The 20,342-nt window shown below is 35.0% G+C and overlaps 1 protein-coding gene across 3 annotated transcripts in view; it reads right to left on the bottom strand.

Moving 5' to 3' along the window:
* Positions 1 to 6,840: 6,840 nt before the first annotated feature.
* Positions 6,841 to 20,342, bottom strand: part of LOC145983979 (lysine-specific demethylase 5A-like) — a 119,340-nt gene continuing 105,838 nt past the window's right edge. For all 3 annotated transcript variants that reach the window (XM_083117218.1, XM_083117217.1, XM_083117219.1), the window contains 2 exons: positions 15,687 to 15,876; positions 6,841 to 9,632 (listed from right to left, as the gene is read on the bottom strand). In XM_083117218.1, the coding sequence (XP_082973344.1) occupies positions 9,619 to 9,632; positions 15,687 to 15,876 (204 nt within the window). In that variant the 3' untranslated portion in view covers positions 6,841 to 9,618. The remainder of the gene's footprint in view (positions 9,633 to 15,686; positions 15,877 to 20,342) is intronic.

Raw genomic sequence — 20,342 nt, 5'->3', positions numbered from 1 at the left:
TACTACCTGCAAAAAACTGATGGCTCCACCATACACTTGTATCCCATTCAAAAGAGTTCATTTTTTTTAAGTCCGCTTCATGCACTAGAGGTTTAATCGGGATTGGACCTACACTTTAACGTGGGATCCGAACCACTTGTGCCTCCACTGGGTATCAAACATGGGACCCTTTGATTACAAGGCAACGGCACTACCATTATGTTATCTATGGAAGTAGCACAAAGTTGAATAACTCAAACTTGCAAGTAGTTGCATCCACTCTCTGATCATCCAAGATATCCTTAAAATAACATATACAGAAATGGAGAATAACAACTACTGCACAATATTCAGTCATCATTAAACATTGGGAGTTCATGTTTATTATTGTAAATGTGGTTACGAACTATTTTGTTTTTCAGTCAATTTTTTACTCTCCTATGAATGTAGGTACAGCAATTTCCACGGCCACTTAAAAATTCCATTAAACAATAATCTAATGTAGAAACTACTTGGTTTGCAATCCTGCAAAACATTCCTTATCTTCTACAAAATAAACTAGGGATGGGACAGAATAATCAATACTTTATTGGTATCCACTGATGTAGGAAATTCAGTGTTTCAAGTTCTAGAAATAGCCTAACCTGCAACTTAGTGCAAACTTCTGCCATTTTGCTGTTATTTATGAACACAAAGAATTCCTGTACCCTGCCTAAACACAGTTTATTTTCTAGGGCAAAACCTATTGCAGTCAACTATATGTCTTGCGTGACAACTTGAGCTCTGGGGAAAGTGGAAATCCGAGGGAGCCATATGGGTTTTGTCAGAAAAAGGCAGGCTGGTGAAGCAAAGTTCCAATGTTGCTATCTACAGATGTAAACAATTAACTGGTCACTCAGTTTAGATGTAGATTTGCATAATTCGGAAAAAGGGGGTTCTGCATTGTGAAGCCATGCAAGAAATGTGGGAGAAGCCTCGTTTCCCAAGATACTCGCCGATATCCGTGGCGGAGTGGTTAGCACAGAGCACTATGATGCGAGGAGCCCCGGGTTGGAATTCTAGCCTGTAGATGGTAGTGTTTTTATGCTTGTCCCTTCATCAATATCGTCACTCATAGTCATCTTCGCAATTAGCCAAAAGTGGCAGGAAAGCGAAGTAAAATAAACCAAATCAATTAATCCAATTTGGATAAATGGGTTATTAATTTATTGATTGATTTTATTTTACTTCGCTTTTCTGCCACTTTTGGCTAATCACGAAGATCAGGATGACTGATAAGACGAAACTGATGAAGGGCAGGATTCGAACCCAGGACCTAGGACGTCAAAGCACACTGTGCTAACCACACCACCACAAACTGTAACAAGGGGTTATTAGAAGGCTTGTAAGAGATTCTTACGTTGTGGTCAATACTGTACCTACATCTATCAAAGAAGTTGCGAGAAAAAAAGATCGATTTGGGGTCACATTATGGAAATATTTACTTGATCTTTGTTTTCTTTATCAAAGAACTGAATCCAATAGGAGGTTTTGATGGAGGAACCAGATATTATTCTTTAGATATATTCATGATTGCCCAAACACTGGAAGAGCCTTGTACTATTTAGATGAAACATACATAAACGAACATCATATGGTGCCAAAACGTGGCAGTGTGACAAAGACGTTGTAAAGTCTTTACCACCAAGTGGAAAAGGAAGGAGAGGCTTCTAATGGCAACCATCGACGTAGCACAGTTTACAAGTAAAATATTTGGAGCCCTTAGTGAAATATATATATCGAGAATAGATTTATACACACATTGATGATGTCAGAGGGGTGGACAGACATTTAACCCAATAACTTCTATTACGAAAAGGAGAGAGAAGGAAATGGGGGGAATAGGAGCTTGCAACATTGCATACAAAGCAAATATGGCCGTAATAGGTTAGAAGGTCGATATACTCTTTTTTTCTTCAATTAAAGGAACGTAGTGTATATACAGCTTTGCTAAGAAATGCTCTTGGTTATCACAGGCATTCTGATAACATATATTAATAATAGCAAGAAATTAGTGCAGTTGCAAACACTGCTTTTTAAGGGCGGAGAACTCATTATGAGGGTTGTCACTGCCTCCTCGGTCAACTTGAATACTTTGTCCCCAGAGCTCAAGTTGTGGCGCAAGACCTATAAGTTTAATGTATTAAGGAGTTAAATGAGGTACTTCATGAAACATTCACAATTCTTATGTTGATAAAATGTTATATTGATACTTTATCGATTGACTGATTTGCTTTATTTTACTTTGCTTTGTGCCACTTTTGGCTAATGTGGATGAGTGATGATATGATGAATGGACACTCACAACCAACCATGCCCAGGCTGGGATTCAAACTCAGGGCCGCTGCCGTTATAGCACAATATGCTAACCACTCTGCCACGGGGGCTGCCACTGATACTTTTTATTGGTATGAGCAAAATTCCATACCTGTTCATCCCCTTTAAAAAAATGAAAATTGGTAAATCACATGCACAAGTAAATGCTGGAATTAAGACACATATTCTAATGCAGCATTTATAAGTGATGTATTCTCTGCTCCTCACACACCTTACCCCTTCTACTCAACTTAGATACCCGAGAAATTCTTCTAGTGTAGAAAATAAGGAAATCACATATTTTACATAGACCTAGCCAACATGGCTAGTTTTGAATGTTAATCATGAATACTAGGATTTTGATGCACTTATGTCTTTTTTTAAAAGCCAAATACATTGTTCAGTTAGATGTTCATGGGCTTCATAGCAAAAGGAGCTAATCAAAGCATTTTTGATAGGGTATTCTCTTTTTTTGTCGATTTTGCAGGTTATTGCACTTTTAGGGGGGTTTCATGGCATTTTAAACCATTTTCTAAACATTCTCAGTTTTTTTTATGTTTTCATGAGGGGCCAAAGGTAGGAAACGGCAAAAAAGGATGATGATTAGAAAGGGACATTTTTTTGTTTTTGTTTATTTTCTTAAAAAGCAACCCACTTGTTACTTGCCAGTGCAAACATTTCAGAACTACTACTTTAATTCCAGGAAATCTGGTAAACCCTTCCCTCTGGAACACACACACCTAGTGAAAAAAGTGGCAAATAACTTAAGGTGTTTAGGGCATTATTGCATTTTTATAGAGAATTTTCTGGTATTTTATTGTGCATTAAAATCCTAGTATATTATTCATGAACATAGTTTCATAGATTACTAAGAATTTCCAAATAATTATTTGTGGCAAGGTTGAAGAATTGTGCACTTTGTTTTCTACTTACCTTTTGTTCTTCTCTAGGAAATTCGTATCAGGGGGGGTTGATTTGGGGGGTAATTGAGGGCTTGTATGGATCAACATGAAGACAATGCAATCCTTACCAAGGATTCAACCTAGGATTCCTGGTTTAGTAACACAGTACACTAACTACTCTGCCGCAGATGCTGGCAATTAAAGAAAATCAGATATAATTTCCAAAAAATATATCATAGCTTTGTATTCGATATTTACATTTTTTTCCCTTTTAACCCTTACAATTTTTCCTTTTGGAACACACACTGGTTGAGATAATGTTTGGAGGTAAATGTTTTTATTGCTACATGAGTATTGCTGTTTGTGTCATTAGTATTTGTCAGTGTTTGGAAGGTTACTTTCTAAATAGTAACTAGTTACAGTTACTCATACTCATTTTAAAAAGTAACTCAGTTACAGTTACTGGCACTTGAAAAGTAACTGTAAGTTACTTTTACATTTACTTTCAGCTGGAAATTTCTTGCAAACAATTACATACAACTGGTGATCATTAATTGGAATAAAATAAACATATGAAGACGTAAATTTGTTTTATTTATGCTTCTGGTTGGTACATAATATAAGTTTTCATATATTTATGTTATTCAGTGGAGGCAGAAGGTATTACTGTATGAAAGAGACAAATTACCAATCATTTCTCATGGGGGGGGGGGGGTTGAGTTCCAAATACAAAAACAAAAAAATATTTAAACAGTTGCAAATATTAATTTACTTGGAATAAAGTAGTTTCTTTGGAAACCCAGACCAGCGTTTAATACGTCTAACGAAGGGTATCATACAAAGAGTAGTGAACGAATATCTAGTATTTTCTTAATACTCTTTCGAAACCCATAGTTACTTACCATTTTTCAATTTATTCAAGGTTATTAATTTTATTTTGTAATAATACTCTAGATACAAATGCCATTCATAAAACACTGATTCAGATTCCTGTTTTTTGTGAAAAAAATTGTTAGAGAATGTGCAGTTTAAGAATATATTGTCAACTGTTCGAAGAATATTGTGGGCTTTGCTTTTTAAAAAATGTATTATTTGTTCATCCTTTTAAAAGTTCGTGTGTCTAACTCCCCAGAATCAATTTATAAAGCTTTTATTATAGAAAGAGATATTTATCAATAGTAAGAGCAGGATATACTTCTCTTTGTGTAGTAAGCTAAGAATTGCAGTTCTGGATATTTTATTTTCTTCTTCACAATATGCATTTAGAACAATAGTTTTTGTTGCTCCCCAGCGGCAAGCTTAGATTTTAAAGAGAGCAATCCATTTTCACAGTGCACAGAAGTTCTTAAAAGAATTATAGCAGTAATGAAAAAGATCGCTCACTTATTGAACTTTCAGACCGAAGCGACAATCTTTTGGAAAGCAATGTTCAGAAATAAACACAGTCTTTTGAACTGAAGCGACACAACAAGCTGCATGGCATGTGTTGATTGTCACTTGCATGATGCTTGGACTGAATACATTGTTGCCTCGGTTTGTTATTCGCATGGTGAGTGCACGCAGATATTGTGCAATTTGATATATTTTGATAGGGATTCAATTACTGCTTAGTTTTATTATAAATTAGTTGTGTATAAAATTGAATTTTATATTTTTTGTGTAGTTTTGGTGTGAAACTTCTGTGTCCTTGTTGCCTGTCTCTTCGGTATGAATGCTCCGTTAAGGGAGATTTTAGATTGAAGTGACAAGTGACACAGGGCCCTTCAGTCTATAACCTAGCATTCACCACACATAGGCGAACACCATAACTTTAAAGAGGAAATCAAAATAATTAAAAGACTATTTAAGATTCATGTTGACATACTTAAAGGTGTTGATATGTTCATTTGCGTATTTTGGTTTACAACCAGTAGCTATTTACCACTACAGAAAATCAGCAACAAAGCATTTGCATTCTCTATCTCTATCACTGATCAAATAAAAGGACTCGTTCTGAAGCTATCAACCGAGTGAACCTGTTTGTTACCCCCAGGCGACTTCCTGAAGCAGATTGCATTATCGGTGTGAGGAATCTTCAAATATAGAAATCACCTTGACCTGGGAAGGATTAAATGCACTCCCCTTCCTCCTCCCCCGCTGCTCTTTGAACAACAGGGGGGCCAAGCAGATAGCTGGCATCTATGCTTACAGTCAGTCTTGAAATTTTGCCTTGGGTGATCCGACGAAAATCTTTAAGAGTAGCAAAATTAGCTCTTCTTCCACTTTACAAATATCCAAGTTAGCAATTTAAGTGTCATAAAGTAACTGTTGAAACATTAGTTCTATTGAAAAGAAAACTGTTACAGTTACTTGATTTTAGAAGTAACTATTTAGTTACAATTCTTCAAAAAAGTAACTGTTACTTGTAACTGGGTTACTCGTAACTAGTTACTTCCAAACACTGGTATTTGTCAGTCTTTGTGTGTATGTGTTTGGCAAGGGGGGTGCAGGTTAGATAAGTATTTTTTTATTTGACTATTTTTAACACCATCAATGCTTTTTTTCCATTCTCTGCCTCAACATGAGTCTTGCAGACAATCTTTTCCAGCCTGCAGACATATTTTGGTAGCTTATCAACTAAAAATCAACATGCTGCATGCATTCATTTTTTTTCTTCTGCTTGTGATCTCTTGCCTCACATACATTTTTTTCCCATCCCTTTTCGGAAGAGTGGCACATATACAGCACCATAAGAATGCATCATTATCAAGCCACCTGTCCTGGTGTGGTTACCATGGAGGAAAGCAAAATTTCAATTCTTTTTTTTTTTTTTAAAAAGAAGTATTAATTTGTTCCTCTTGTTGTTTTACCTCATAGAGCAAATTTGTTCTCTAGTAGCACGTGCTTGTAGCCTTGTCTTTAATGAACAAAATGTTGAATGACTCATAATTATGCTGTCAACAGTCTCAGAGATAATTTATTTATGAATGTTTTTTTTTCTAATTTTTTCTGGATATTCAAGGTTTGTTGCTTCACATTCAAAATTACTTTTTCCATTGTAAGTATAAACAATAAGCATGCAATTCTTTGTACAATATTGAATCATACTCAGATCAAGACAGTGCTACAGTTTTCAACCCTTCCCTTCTGACATGGACTCTGTGAGGGATGGCCAAATTTAAAAAAAATCGAATTTGTTACTCTTGTTCTTCTAGCTGATTGAACAAATTTGTTCTCTAGTAGCAAGTACTTATAGCATGATCCGTACTGAACAAAATGATGCGTGACTTGTAATGCTACAATTAGCAGTTTCAGATATTTTTTCTTTGCAGAAAGTATGAAATTTCAAATTTCTCACTGAAAAGAGCTCTATATTTGGTGCAAATACCAGGAAAACAGCTCTGTATTGTATCACTTGCAATAAATGTTTAATATGTTACATAACTGTGCAACAAAAGGAACAAAAATAGTTTAACATTAAAATGTGCACACACACAATGAGCTTGAGTCTAGCAACAGCTGTAAATTTGCTACAATGAAATAAATGCTTCTTACGTAAGTAAAATAATGTGTCTAGGTATCTAGTATTAAAATTTTATACAATAATTTAAAATATGGTGCTGTTTTCTTTATTATCCAAACACAAGTACAGAATGACATTTCTTTTAGTGAAGAAAAGTGAATATTTGGTTTTGTGTCTATCTGAACATACTTTGAGTAGGAGTACTTCGGGGGAAAAAAAATGTAGATAAATTCTTGCAGCATTAACAAAGTGTTTCCCCTAAATTCATTTGAAAATCTTTTTTATATGCACCTTATATTCAATATTATATTTAATTTCCTTTGTAAGAAGGCACCACAAACTCAATTTTTCAGCAATAGTTTAATCTACGTGGTTAGAGAATCCTCATTATATATAAATATATAGGTTTCTATGGGAAAATTTAAGTATAAAATATATATGGTTTTGATGTGTATACATTTTGAACTATGTGTCAGTTCTTAACATGAAAGTTACATGCACACACACGCAAATCTTATCAGAATTTTAACAAAGATAATTATGTGCACCACGAGTAGAATAAATTATGATGGGATAGTCAAGTGTTCAAGTATCTGACAGAGCATGAATTTTCTTATTACAAGGCCATGTATAAATTGGGAAATTCAACCAATTTGATGAATTTCAGCAGATTTTCCTATTTTCTTTTCATTATAAGTAGTGGATAAATCAAAAAATGTTGAAAGAGGTTGCTGCCATATAAAAATACATACCATCTTATCATCACAACCTTTAATATAATTTACTTGACAATGGCACCTTCATACTGATAAATATAACTGTAGATATCGTGATAAATTTTAGTAGAGTCACTGACCAACTATTGTTACATAAATGACTAAAAGCATAGCATTTTGCATGTCATATACATGAATAATAATGAAATGTGGCAAGGAAATGCTCAATTGTGCAACACTCTCCTGAAAGCAAAATTTACTCGGCAACAACTAGGTTATGTTTCAGTCTACACTGAAATTTATTTTCATATCAAATCAATTTTAAACTAAGATGGCTAGGATTAAAGAAATACACATGTTCAGAACTTCACACAAGAAAATTATAAAACACTAATTTGATATGCCATATGCATAGACTGGTTGAAAATTTGCACAAAGATTCCAATGTTTCAGTGATGCAGATGTCAGTGAATATCTATGAAACCAATGATACCTGTTGGTACAGTTCCTGGCCATGAGAGCTTTGGGAATTGCTACTTTTCTGTGGCACTAAGACGAAGACAAGAACAAATATGGGAAGACATCTAGCATAATGGGCTTAAGTTTCAGATGGGAGGGGTATGACCTGGGTATAATTCAATATTCCAACTAGTACACTTCCTCTTTTCCATACTTGTTTTTTTAAAAGAATATATCATCTCCAGTAGAATATATAGGCCCATTTAAAAATCAAATCTGCATACTTGTCTACACATTAACACAATTTCATCCACAATAGTTCTTTCAGTGAGGGATAATGCAGAACTTGCAGGCTAAAAATGATTGATGGATCTATCCAACCCTAGCAAAAATTCTGGGCTTATACTCTTTGAAGTTCCCATCCACGAATCAATCATCTTATAGTCTGTCAGTGCTACATTATCCCTCCTTTTTGTGTATTCGCCATTGTATATTTTTCTTAATAAGCCAGTCTATTACTATTGGAACATATTGTCATACTGTATTAGTAGTGCTATATTTTGAAAAAAAAAAATATCTTCATGTTTTGTTATAGTTTCAGGTACATTTTCACACAATACACATTATTGCATGTACATACACACTGTTATGTAATATTCAGTCATTCTTTCAAGGAATACTTGTATTATTTTTGAACAATATAACTTTGAATATCAAAGGAATATAGAAACAGTAGGAATATCACTTTTGCGTAAAGTTTTAAATCTCACTAAAATCAATACAAACCATAAAGATTTGTAAGTATCAACATTTTACAAATAATGATGACAGTGTACTACAGATACCAGATGTTTTCAAATTGACTCTTGCCTATCTGTTTTATTGAAACAGAAAAGTAACCCAACTTACAACTCCTAAAGTTCTTGAGGCCAGGAACTGTAACAATAGAGGCTGTTGCATTTCAATGGTACTCAATGGCATCACATCTCTGCTATTTTCAACCAGTTGGTGCATGTTGTGCATCACATTCTTCCATAAATGTGTGTGCACTCATCGCATAAAGTGGACAGTGCATGGCTGCATGGACTCTTATTATAGATTGAAGTGAAGCTCGGTGAATGGTTTAAAAAGGTTTGCTTTGGATGGTTCTAGTGGTTGCTGAGAAAACTGACCTTACAGTGCTACATGATGGATAGCTAGGTTGGGTAGCTCCTCACCACAAGGCATTATGAGCATAAATAATATGTGCAGTGTTTCGCACTCTGATCATCTGTGTAATGGTTCAGATCAAAATTTACCATTAGTGAATTCACTATTTCACTAAATTGTAGACACAAAATTTATGGTAATACATTTTAATGAGATCAAAAATAATACAAATAATCTAACAAAAACATTTGGCTATTTCTTTCTGATTTTGATGAAAATAAATTGCATACATTGTCACTACAATTCATTTTTAAAGTATCGACAAAACAACATAAAAACGATTTTTCACAAAAACACATAAAAATAATTTCATACATGAACAGTCTTCACATGTATTAGTCACTTATTAAGTTATTTACATTATCTTCTGTACAAGTATATGTACAAAAATGTACAAATTCCATCTCAATCAATCTTCGAAAGTTTAACTTATATGATTTCATTTCAATCAATCTTCTAAAGTTTAACTTACATCATTTCATTCATTCCTCGTAATTCATGCAGATTTATCTGAAAGAGAAATTTAAAAAAAGAAAATTAGTTTTTCTTCATATGCTATTGCAACATAATATGTCACATCACACGCTTAACACTTTTGGCATGTATCTATGTTCATCTCTAATGGATCAGATAACATATGAGGGACATACTGAAAGTAATGAGCAACAATTTTTCGAAAATCAGAATCCATTAAGTAAATCATCACAAAATACAGACTTTACTGAACGCATCAAGGTAGTGTGACATCATTAGCTTTGATCATGTGAGCACACACAGTTGTTTCAAAATGGCCGAGAGTGATGTTTCGTTTTGACATGCTGTGATTGAATTCCTTGTTAAAGGGAATTCCTGCTGCTGAAATTCACAATAGACTTCAGTTTGCACAAGGAGTTGTATGCATGGGTGCTAGCAGTGTTAGAAGATGGGTAAACATTTTAAAGATGGAAACATGAGCATCAAAGATCAGCATCGGAGCAGTCGCCCATGAACTGCCTCCAAGGAACGCAACATGGAAAGAGTTGAAAACATCATTAAAGAAAACAGACAAGTCCCTGTGGATACAATTGCTGCAATACTTGAGAAAGGACACAGTGCAGTGCAGGAAATGATTACAAGTTTAAGCTATCGAAAAATTTGTTGCGGCTGGGTCCCACAGACGGCAGACCACAAAGTGTAGCGAAAAAACATCACTCAAGAACTTCTTAAGAGAGAGTGAGTGATTTGCTTTACTTTACTTTGCCTTTTGTGCCACTTTTTGGCTAATTTGCAAAGATGGGGATGAGTGATGATATGATGAAAAATTGATGAATGGACACTCGCAAACATCCATGCCCAGGCAAGGATTCGAACCCGGGACCCCTAGCATTGTAGCGTGATGTGCTAAGCACTCCTCCATGGGGGCCAGCAAACTTCTTCAGAGATATCACAATGAAGGCGATGATTGTTTTATTGAGTATTGTGGCCAGTTATGAAAGCTGGTTCCATCATTATGAACCAGAAACAAAGTGGCAGAGCATGGAATGGCACCATTCCATGTCACTAGCAAAAAAAAAAAAGAAAGCAAAGGTCATCTGCTGGCAAAGTTATGGGCACAGTCTTCTGGGATGCAGAGGGGTGCATTCTACTAGAATTTCTTGAACCTCGGAAAGCCATAAATGCTCGCCATTATATCCAAACACTTCACAAGCTCCATCCTGCATTGCGGGATAAATGTCCTGGAAAGAAAATCATCCATCAACATGATAATGCAAGCCCACACTCTGCTCAGTTCACCAGGGAGGAAATTGGGAAAATGGGGTGGGAACTTCTGCCTCACCCTCCCTACTGTCCCGACATTGTACCCACCGACTACAATCTACTTTGTGAAGGAACAGTTTCGAGGCCAATGTTACCAGACAATGGAGGACATATAGAAAGCAGAGCATCAATGTCTGCACGCAGCTGGGACGGAGTTCTACCGTAAGGGTATTTTCAAACTTCGCGAAAGGTGGGGAAAATGTGTGCAAAGAAATGGAGACTTTGTTGAAAAGTCTGTAGATTATGGTGTAGTACGTTTATCTTTAATAAAACAAAAACTCTGTTCATGAAAAATTGTTGTTCATTACTTTGTTGTTCATTACTGTCAGTATGCCGCTCAGGCTCAACCTTGTGAGCCAATACCAACATGAACTGATGCTGATACTCTTCCCGAAAATGCCTGAAAATTGTAACAATTATAAGTTTGTTCAAAATATTAATATTAGTGGGCAAGTATCCCACTTCAATTACATGCGTCAATTTACAAGAGTTTTGCTTCAAAACTTTCAAGAATTACATCAGAATATTAAAATATTATGTGATCACGAAATAGTTTTTCACACAATCTTGGAACAAAATAAATTAAATTTGAATTTTGCATAACTTTCAGGATAATTAGACTCCAAAAAAGCCCGAAAATGTTGAGGAAAGTATCAGCCAGTATCGATAAATAAAATACAACCAACACTTTCCAATGCTGATTGGCGAGTCTCGTAACAAGCTACCATTTGCCTTGCAATGCATCAATGTATGTTGTGAGACACCCAAAAAATACACCCTCAATTCCAATATATGGTACAGATATGTTACATATTGCAAAATAAGGTGCACAATATAATCTATGTTTCTTTTTCAAATATAGTGTACATCTGCAACATATTCTAAAATAAAGTACATACACCTCTCATTTATATTATTCCAAAACATGTATGTATACATCTGCTCTTTTATGTGGATGCCAAGTCCTCATTAGGATAGAGCTTCTTGTGCCTCAGACTTTCTACATAACTTTGGCTCGGTTGTTGCTTCTTGGCTTCCACTGGAATGCCATTGTGGATGATCACTTGATTCCCACCCATAATTGGTTACATAAATATTTTGCTTACATGAGATTTATTACCGCAACCATCATGAATTCTACACCTTTCATATGGAAGGAAATGTGGGAATACGAGCATAATATCAGGAAAATACAAATAAGTAATTTTAAACCGCGTTTACAGCAACTATCATGAATAAATATTTTGGTTTGAAATCCCCACAGTACACATCACATCTGCACCTTTCAATACTGTACACATTAGCACAGCACAACACTAAATTGTCCACACATATGCAATAATCCTACACACTGAACCAGTTTCTATGACATTATTTTGGAATGGAGGAAGTATTCTATTTGAACCAAGTTACATAAATATACTATGCTGGAGTGGGAAAATAATTTATATAAATAAAGTGTAAATAAAAGTATTAAAATACAACCTACCTTCAATATGAAGTTTCACCTATTCTCTTGTTAAGGCCTTACAGCTTCTTACCAGCAGTGTTCCTCTTCGGAATGGCTTTAGTTGCTCCCAATAAAATATTGTGAAGTTCTCTCTTCCTTAGTTTGCTACCACACGTGATTGTATTTAAGGTCTGAACTAATTTGTTTTCTTGTGCCTTTTCAATGGTACAATCGTAACAGTGTCGAAAACCATGCGGGATGATGATACTAAATCTCCATCGGCCACCATTTTGAGAAACACTAGCTTTTGTTCAAAATTCATGGCAAAGTGGCTGCAATATTTTTTTCAATTGCCCTTATTATTCAAGGTGAAGACAATTAATTTTGATATCTTTCAGAAATCAATGCTAGGACCAACCACATCAAAGGCAAGGGCACTAACTCTTAGATTACCTGGGCACCTACTCTGTTCAGAAGTTATGTTCTGGTATTACATTTTTTTTAATCTTAGTTTTTAAAAATAGGTAATATTGAATGGAATGCATGGAATTTGGAATAGCAAGTATTCAATTTCAGAAAACTATTTGTTGTGTGCATAAGAAATTGTGGTTTATCACACAGAGCAGTAATTTATAGGTGGAGAGTCTCTAACACATGTGAACATCAGGATATATTATGGGCATGTATGCATATGTGTATGGGTGTGTCTTATTTGCAATTATGTCACTTTTCTACTTTCAGAGGTTAATCATGGTGGTGAGGATAAATGAAGAATTTGTATTTATAGGTATTTTATTCTGCTTGTCTTCCTCACTAGGTTAATTGTGATTAAGAGGATAAGTGGTGAATTGGAACAAGAAAGAGAAAATGAAATATCCATGCCTTGACCACAACTCAAGATCTTTCATGTAACACTCAACATGGTATTTACAATGCATAATTTGCAATTTGTGCATTTCCTTGCAAGAGAATCTGGATACACATGAGCATATAAAGCAAGTCATTGGCAGTTGAGGAAATTATCTTTTCCCAGCTTTTTCCTATCTTAAACGAAATGCTAAGCTGAAATCATCTTGTCTAAAAGAATATAGAGTTAATAATAATCACTTTGGTACTGGGATTAGGAAAAATATTCCATCCTGAGCCTGATAAAGCATCACATCCATGCCTTATCAGGTGTTCAAACCTGAGACCTCTGGCTTCATAGTCCATTTCACTGACCACTCTGCCACAGAGATCAGCAACTCTAGGAAATCATTTCCTGTTGTTTTTGGAATTCATAAACAGTAAGTAAATTTCTATAATGAAATCAGAACTTGGGAAACAGTTATATGTCGATGTGTTCCACAATAAAAATCTTAAGTAGGTAGTTGGGAGCCAACTGTGAAACTGGGTTCCAAAAAGCAAGTGAATTTGTACAGCATAGGAAGATACTACACATTTTGGAAGCAATCTTCTGGGGTGTGCAAGAACAAACCACAGAGATGGTGCATTAGCAACCGTTGCTTTCTGTGGACATCGCATAGTCCTGGTGGCATGTATAATCAGTGACCAATCTCAAACAAATTAGAGAATTAAAAATACTATTAGAGAAATAGGAAATAGTGAAGGAAAGATAGGATGCTTAGAAGACAATAATGAGGAGGAAATATTGAGAGCACTTCCCAATCCTGAACCGCCCATCATATTCCTATAGTGCTAAAGACTGCCTAAAGGAACTTCAGTGTGAACTAATTAACAAGTCTTGAAACTGTCTAGTGATGATGAACTCTTAAAGTATTTATCAGAACTTTTAAATCTCTGGAATGATATGTCAGTGATAATTAATGCAAAACTTCACTTGGAAAATTGAACATGTACAAACATATAAATATATATGATGTACATCCTAAAATATAGTCATGTTCCTTTGAAAAAACTCCACCAAATATAGCTCTCTTCTTGATAAAACAAATTAACCCTGAGCAGTGGGGGCTATTAGGGGGCATAGTTACCCCCACACTATGCTAAACCTTATCTAACAAGGGAAAGTAAACTGCTCTTGAAAACCCCATTTTGGAACCCAATCGCCGGACCATTACTGACCCTGAGGTAAGAGTTTTTATAGGAAACAGGTAACAAAGGTAAAGGTGGAGGCAATGAAATGCTAATTGGCCCCCCAAAAATACCTAGTACTAATGTAACATTGTGAACATGCCACTGACCTTATGCAAGTCTGACTAGGTACTTCAACAATGCACTTGTTAGTTTTCTGGTCCAGTCAGTTATGAGGAAATGTAAATTGTTATGGAATCATCAAAACATGCTAAAATTCCTATAATATAGACCCCTTCTTGACAGACAAGACACGCAATGGTATTAATCAAGAGGCAACATATGGTCCAAGGCTGTTTTTCAGGATAGGGTTTAAGTGTAGGAATTTCAGTCACAAGTCAAGACCAGACTGACATGAGCTTTCAAGCAGTTAAAATAAACATAAATACAAGTCAAAGTGAGAATTGGAACTTACCAGTGTGTTGATATCAGGCAACGTGATATGCAATTTTCTTGCGACGTATGTATTCTGGAAATATTTTCTATCAAAATATATGCACTTTGAATTCTGTAACTTTGCACAGAAGGAAAACAAAGTCCACCAACCCCCACTTCCAGAACAGAACCATGAAATGCTTGCTCAAATACAGACATCCCTGTTTTCTGGTGGATTACCTGCTGAGATAGTTGCCCATTCTAAATTTGAAAAGGGTAAGGGAGATTATCTCCAAATACTGAAATTTCGAAGAGGATTTGTTTCAAGGACATCACCTTTCACATGAATGATGACTTTAAAACAGCAGGGGAACATAGTTCATGTTCAAACACCAAAGAAAGTGTGTCACTGTCGCAGGATGACTCTTGACTACTGTATATCGATTGACCAATGGCAGAAAGACTGCATCACAGGGCCTCATACTTCGTCTTCTTGTTCCAAGTTTCCAGGTGAATAAATCAGACCTTTCTCTCACATTTTACCCGAATTCAAAATGTTGATCAAAGTCAAGAAATTGCGTGGGCCAAAAATTTAGGAAATATCAGAACTAATTTTACTTCTCAATTATGTGTGTTGGAAAATAAATACAACAGTAACTGAAATATTTACAGCATTAAAAAAAGTGGGGGGGGGGGAGACACCTCACCCCCAAAGTTTTCCCAAAAGGTTCAAGCCCACAATGCCATCCTGGTTCTGGTACCACTGCCTGGTTACAATTACCATCACACCACACAAGTGAAGAAAGAATAAGTACTTTGTAGTACTTATGAATTGCAATGGTACATACCATTCTCTAAGACGACTATATCGTCATCATCAGTTGTGTCAGTACCTCCCAAAATGACGTCTTGTGAAGTGCTTACTTGCTGTCTGACACCAAGACTATGTGCTTGAGGTACGCTTGCAGATAGAAGTAATAGCGCATCTAGTTCAGGTCGTAACTCCACTGAACCAGTAGTTTCTATTTTATCATCTGCCTAAAAAATCAAGTATTACAAAAGCATAAGAAACATGTAATGAAAAGAAACTAATAGAATTCATGCAATCAATTAAAAGAGAAGAAAATTGCAGCAGAATAATAGTTCATTTTCTAGAATAATTTACCCACTGCTCAAACATTTAGGTGAACATGTTTTGGAACAACTACACTCATGTTAACTAATGCAAATCACACTCCCTAATGGTCTGTCCACAGCCTGAATTTTTGATAGGGAAACTGTTGTTACAATTAGAGAACCATGCAAATCAAAGTGTCTCCCTTTGTGCACAATTTTGTCGTGCAAGTTATAGAGGCATTTTTATAATTTGCCAAACTTGCCACCTGTCCCACACTAGTGTAGTTCCCATAACTACTGCACCACAAGAGCACTTGTATAATTTGCCATTTGATTCTTAATGTTTAGGTGGGTAGCACAAAGGAAGTTCTCAGCAATGGAAATTTGCCTGCATGCACCATCATGGAAACAGTACTTCATTAATTCAAAGGCTGTGGGATAATTAACTCCACATCTTCAGGCTGTCAAGAGAAAGCTGTAAAGTGGCTACCTAACACTGATTGATTGATTGCTTTATTTTACTTTGCTCTTCTGCCACTTGTTGCTAATCGTGAAGCTGAGGACGAGTGATGAAACTTATGAAGGGACACTTGCAAGGAACACCCATGCCCAGGCTGGGATTCAAACCCATGACCCCTAGAACCTAGCATCGAGATAGCTCTGATCTGAAAGATTGTCACAATCTGCGTTGTGAGAATTAGGTATTCAACTTGTGACTCCTACCAGCAAAGACAGGCAAACTGAAAATGAACTGTACAATGTGGTAATAAATTATGTATCTGATGACAGTGCCGTTGCACAGGACATACATTATGGTGGTTTGTTTCACTATCACAACCCCTAACTAAAATCTATGGTGAGGAAAGTACATCAGCTTATCCAGTATGGCACTGTACCATCGAGCATAATTCTACCAACAGAGAAAATATTTGTTTCATGGGACTTCAAAATTCTGAACATTGTGCTGGTTGCCTGTACACCAGGCATAAAAAGCTCCAATGGCAATCTTTTACATTGGATATCTGTGCTGTGTGGTTCAGAAATCTACCACTGCACGTGTGATGAAAGGTAGCTGCTTTGTCTTCATGAGCACTTGCTGTGATGATTTCAGGTTCTCACAGACTCTTCCTCCCCTACTGTTCCAAACATTTTCTCCTAATTCGGTTTTTCTGTAAGCAGTGTAATTTCATTCTAGCACAAAATACAAGTACACATACCATCCTATCATTCTAGTACAAAATATAAGTACACATACCATCTTACCATCTTCATTTTAAAGCTCATGCAAATAATGGACAAGGTTAGTAGCATTAAGCACACAAATGTTAGTTAATTGATTGGAAAATGTTAAAATTACACGATGAACAACATTATCACAAAAGAGGTACATATATCTGAAAGTGAAATTAAGTTAGCAACATCAGTTAAGCTTATATATAGAAAAAGCAGTACTTTCAACTTCACATAACATTGTACACATATAGAATTATAGTACATATTTCTCAATATTTCTTGAACGGTGAGAATTCAGATAAATTTATGTCTTCAGTTACTGGAATAAAGTGTTATGACTAGGGCTTGGAAGTTCACAACGTAAAAAAAATCTAAAACATTACCTTAAAATTATTTAAAAAATGACCATTTTTTTAAAATGGCCTAAAAATAGTTTTTGCTCTTAGAATGAAAGATTTCATTTATTTCATAAACTACAAGAGAATTGTTAAATAATTCTATAAAACCATTTTTTGGTGGCTAAAACTACCAAAGCAAAGGGAAAAGAGCAATTAAGTGCTAATGTAATTTCCTTTCGAAAATACAGTTGTGTTTCGCATGCATCATATTATATTTTTTTATGTTTTGACTAATTTTACTTTAAAAGCACAAATTAAAGCAATAATGGTGGCAGCAAAAGGAACCTCAAACTAGGCTTCATCCAAAGTATTTTACGTTTGCTGGATGGAAAATAAATTTACCACAATTTATTATTTCAGTTAAAAATAATAATGTGCTTTTGCACTGAATATTTTCGATTAATGGCATATTTGCTAAAAAGACCATGTTAGAAAATTTAAATATGTAAGTTATGCTATCAAATGCATTTAAAATTCATGAAGCAACAGGGAAGGAGCAAAAAGAAACCTAAAAAAATATAAAATATGCAACACAAATGGCAAAAAAATACTGAAAAATGACCTAAAAGCCAAAAAATGCAAAATAAAAACAATGTTTTCTGGTTCTAGCTGAAGGGAAACAAACTACTGTTGTGTTTAGCCCTAGTTATGACCTACAAATATGAACTAAAATGTCAAATGAATAACGAAAGTTCATGCAAAGTATTCCAATCTGGCAAGAAAAAAAGAAGTACACTGTAAGTACATAAAGCTGAAAAAAAAAAGAAGAGTTATTTTAAAAATAATGCTTGGTTTTACCAAAAATATTTTAAAACTGTGTTCTGTTTCCAAAAGACAACCTTTCTTATAGTAAAACCAGAAAGAGAAATATTAAGCACTGAAATACCACAATGTAAGACAATTGTGTTTTCCCTTATTGAAGACGAGCATATCCAATGACATTATGACCTTATCCATACTGTTCAATACCAGCAAACTATCACAGGTTCAAAGATGTTTCTTTGTTGTATGGGTGTAATGTAACATGTAAGAGTAAAACAGAATTGGATTCCCACTTGGAACAAGTTGATGTTTCTTATGCTAAAACTCCATTAGTGTTAATTTTTCACCATGAACTTTTTCCTAGTGATGAACCCACTCTTTTCACTCCCGTTACATTATCACACACATTCCTATTACAACTAGCACAAATTTTAAAGTAGAAAAATATTAAGCAATATTCCTACAAAGACACACATATACGAAAACACTACACTACAAGACAACACACAACACAGAAGATGGGCTGAGAAAATTGGCGAGAAAGATACTTAATTAGCAGAACTATAATAAATTGTGCTAACAAGTTTTGGTAAGAAATACCTGTAACCAGTGTACAAAATCTGAATTGCTAATAACAGCCTTTATCGTTAATGGTATAGCCTTATTCAAGCCTTTCTTATAATGTTGTGACATTAAGATAAATTTCAGAATATTTGAGATTCAAAATGTCAAATGAGTACTGGATAATCTTTCTGAAATGGAAATTTTAAATTGTCTGAAGACAAGTATATTTTTAATTACAAATGTCCTCAGGTTAGGTGAGGCATTTCCTGAGTGGGAAAAATCTTCAAAGGATGATGTTAATGCAACTTTGACAAGTTAACTAAAATAAAATGAATTGAAAAGAATGCATTTCTCTTGCAAATCCCTTCTCTTTTGTGCAGTAATCCATTTAACTTTGAATTTGCTTTCTTCTGATGGTGATCTTTTAGTAAGTAAGATGATTTATATTGAGAACATCTAACTTCTGTAGTCATACAGATATTGTAAATTCATTCTTGGTAGGTTTTTTCAATGGTTTAATAATAATAGGACCTCCCTGATGGCTTAGTGGCAACATTGTCACACTGTAACCAAGGAGTCCTGGGTTCGATATGAGATGGAGACACACATAGTGGCTCAGATATCACTTTAAACTGTAGGTCCAATGTGGATTAGCCTATCTATGCATAAAAATAGACTTTATAAAAAAAACCGATCAGTTGTAAATTCACATTGTATGTGACTGAACTTGTCATCACTGACTTAGATTGATGTAACAATTATCTGATTTCTTCCTATGAAAATGGAGACAAAATTAGCCTCTAAATTGCAGGGACAAATTAAAAAACAATGGCACATTAAGTTCAGTCACCTGCAACATGATACCGTGGGAGTCAAAATAGTTTGCTCTTACCAAGTAACAAAGATTAAAATTGCTAAAATTCTAATTTTAATAATTTTGGGAAAGTGTAAACTTGTACCATGGCACATGATTAGCAAATAATTATTAAATAAAAAGGGTAAAACATGAAAAAACATTTGCAGAATGAATTCAATTTTCATTTTATTCTATGTTACTTGCTTGGAGCCCAGAAAACTAGATCAAAATAGACAGAAACAAGAAGAAATGCTCAACACACTTCTTTTCACCAATCATGTATTCTTCATTTAATCAATAGTGGATTTACAGTGGTTTTCTAGTCTATATCTACGTAACAGCTATGACCTATGTTAATACCATTAACTATAGACCTCATAGAGAAAGAAAGGGAGGAAGAGGTGCAAGGAGGTGATTTTAAAAAGTTCTTTTTACCATGGCCTGCTTTTCGAAATATCATCTCCAAACAGACATGAATTGGATGAAAAGTCACATTCATGCCTTTCCTAGAATTTGAACTTGGCAAAACTCATTCTGCAGTACATACTTCACTTGACCATGTCTCCAGATGTAGT

Source organism: Lepisma saccharinum, chromosome 2, assembly GCF_977018435.1.
Source record: "Lepisma saccharinum chromosome 2, izLepSacc3.1, whole genome shotgun sequence".
In the NCBI taxonomy this organism is placed as follows: domain Eukaryota; kingdom Metazoa; phylum Arthropoda; class Insecta; order Zygentoma; family Lepismatidae; genus Lepisma; species Lepisma saccharinum.
Note: the sequence above shows the minus strand (reverse complement) of the source record. Positions and strands in the feature narration are given on the sequence as shown.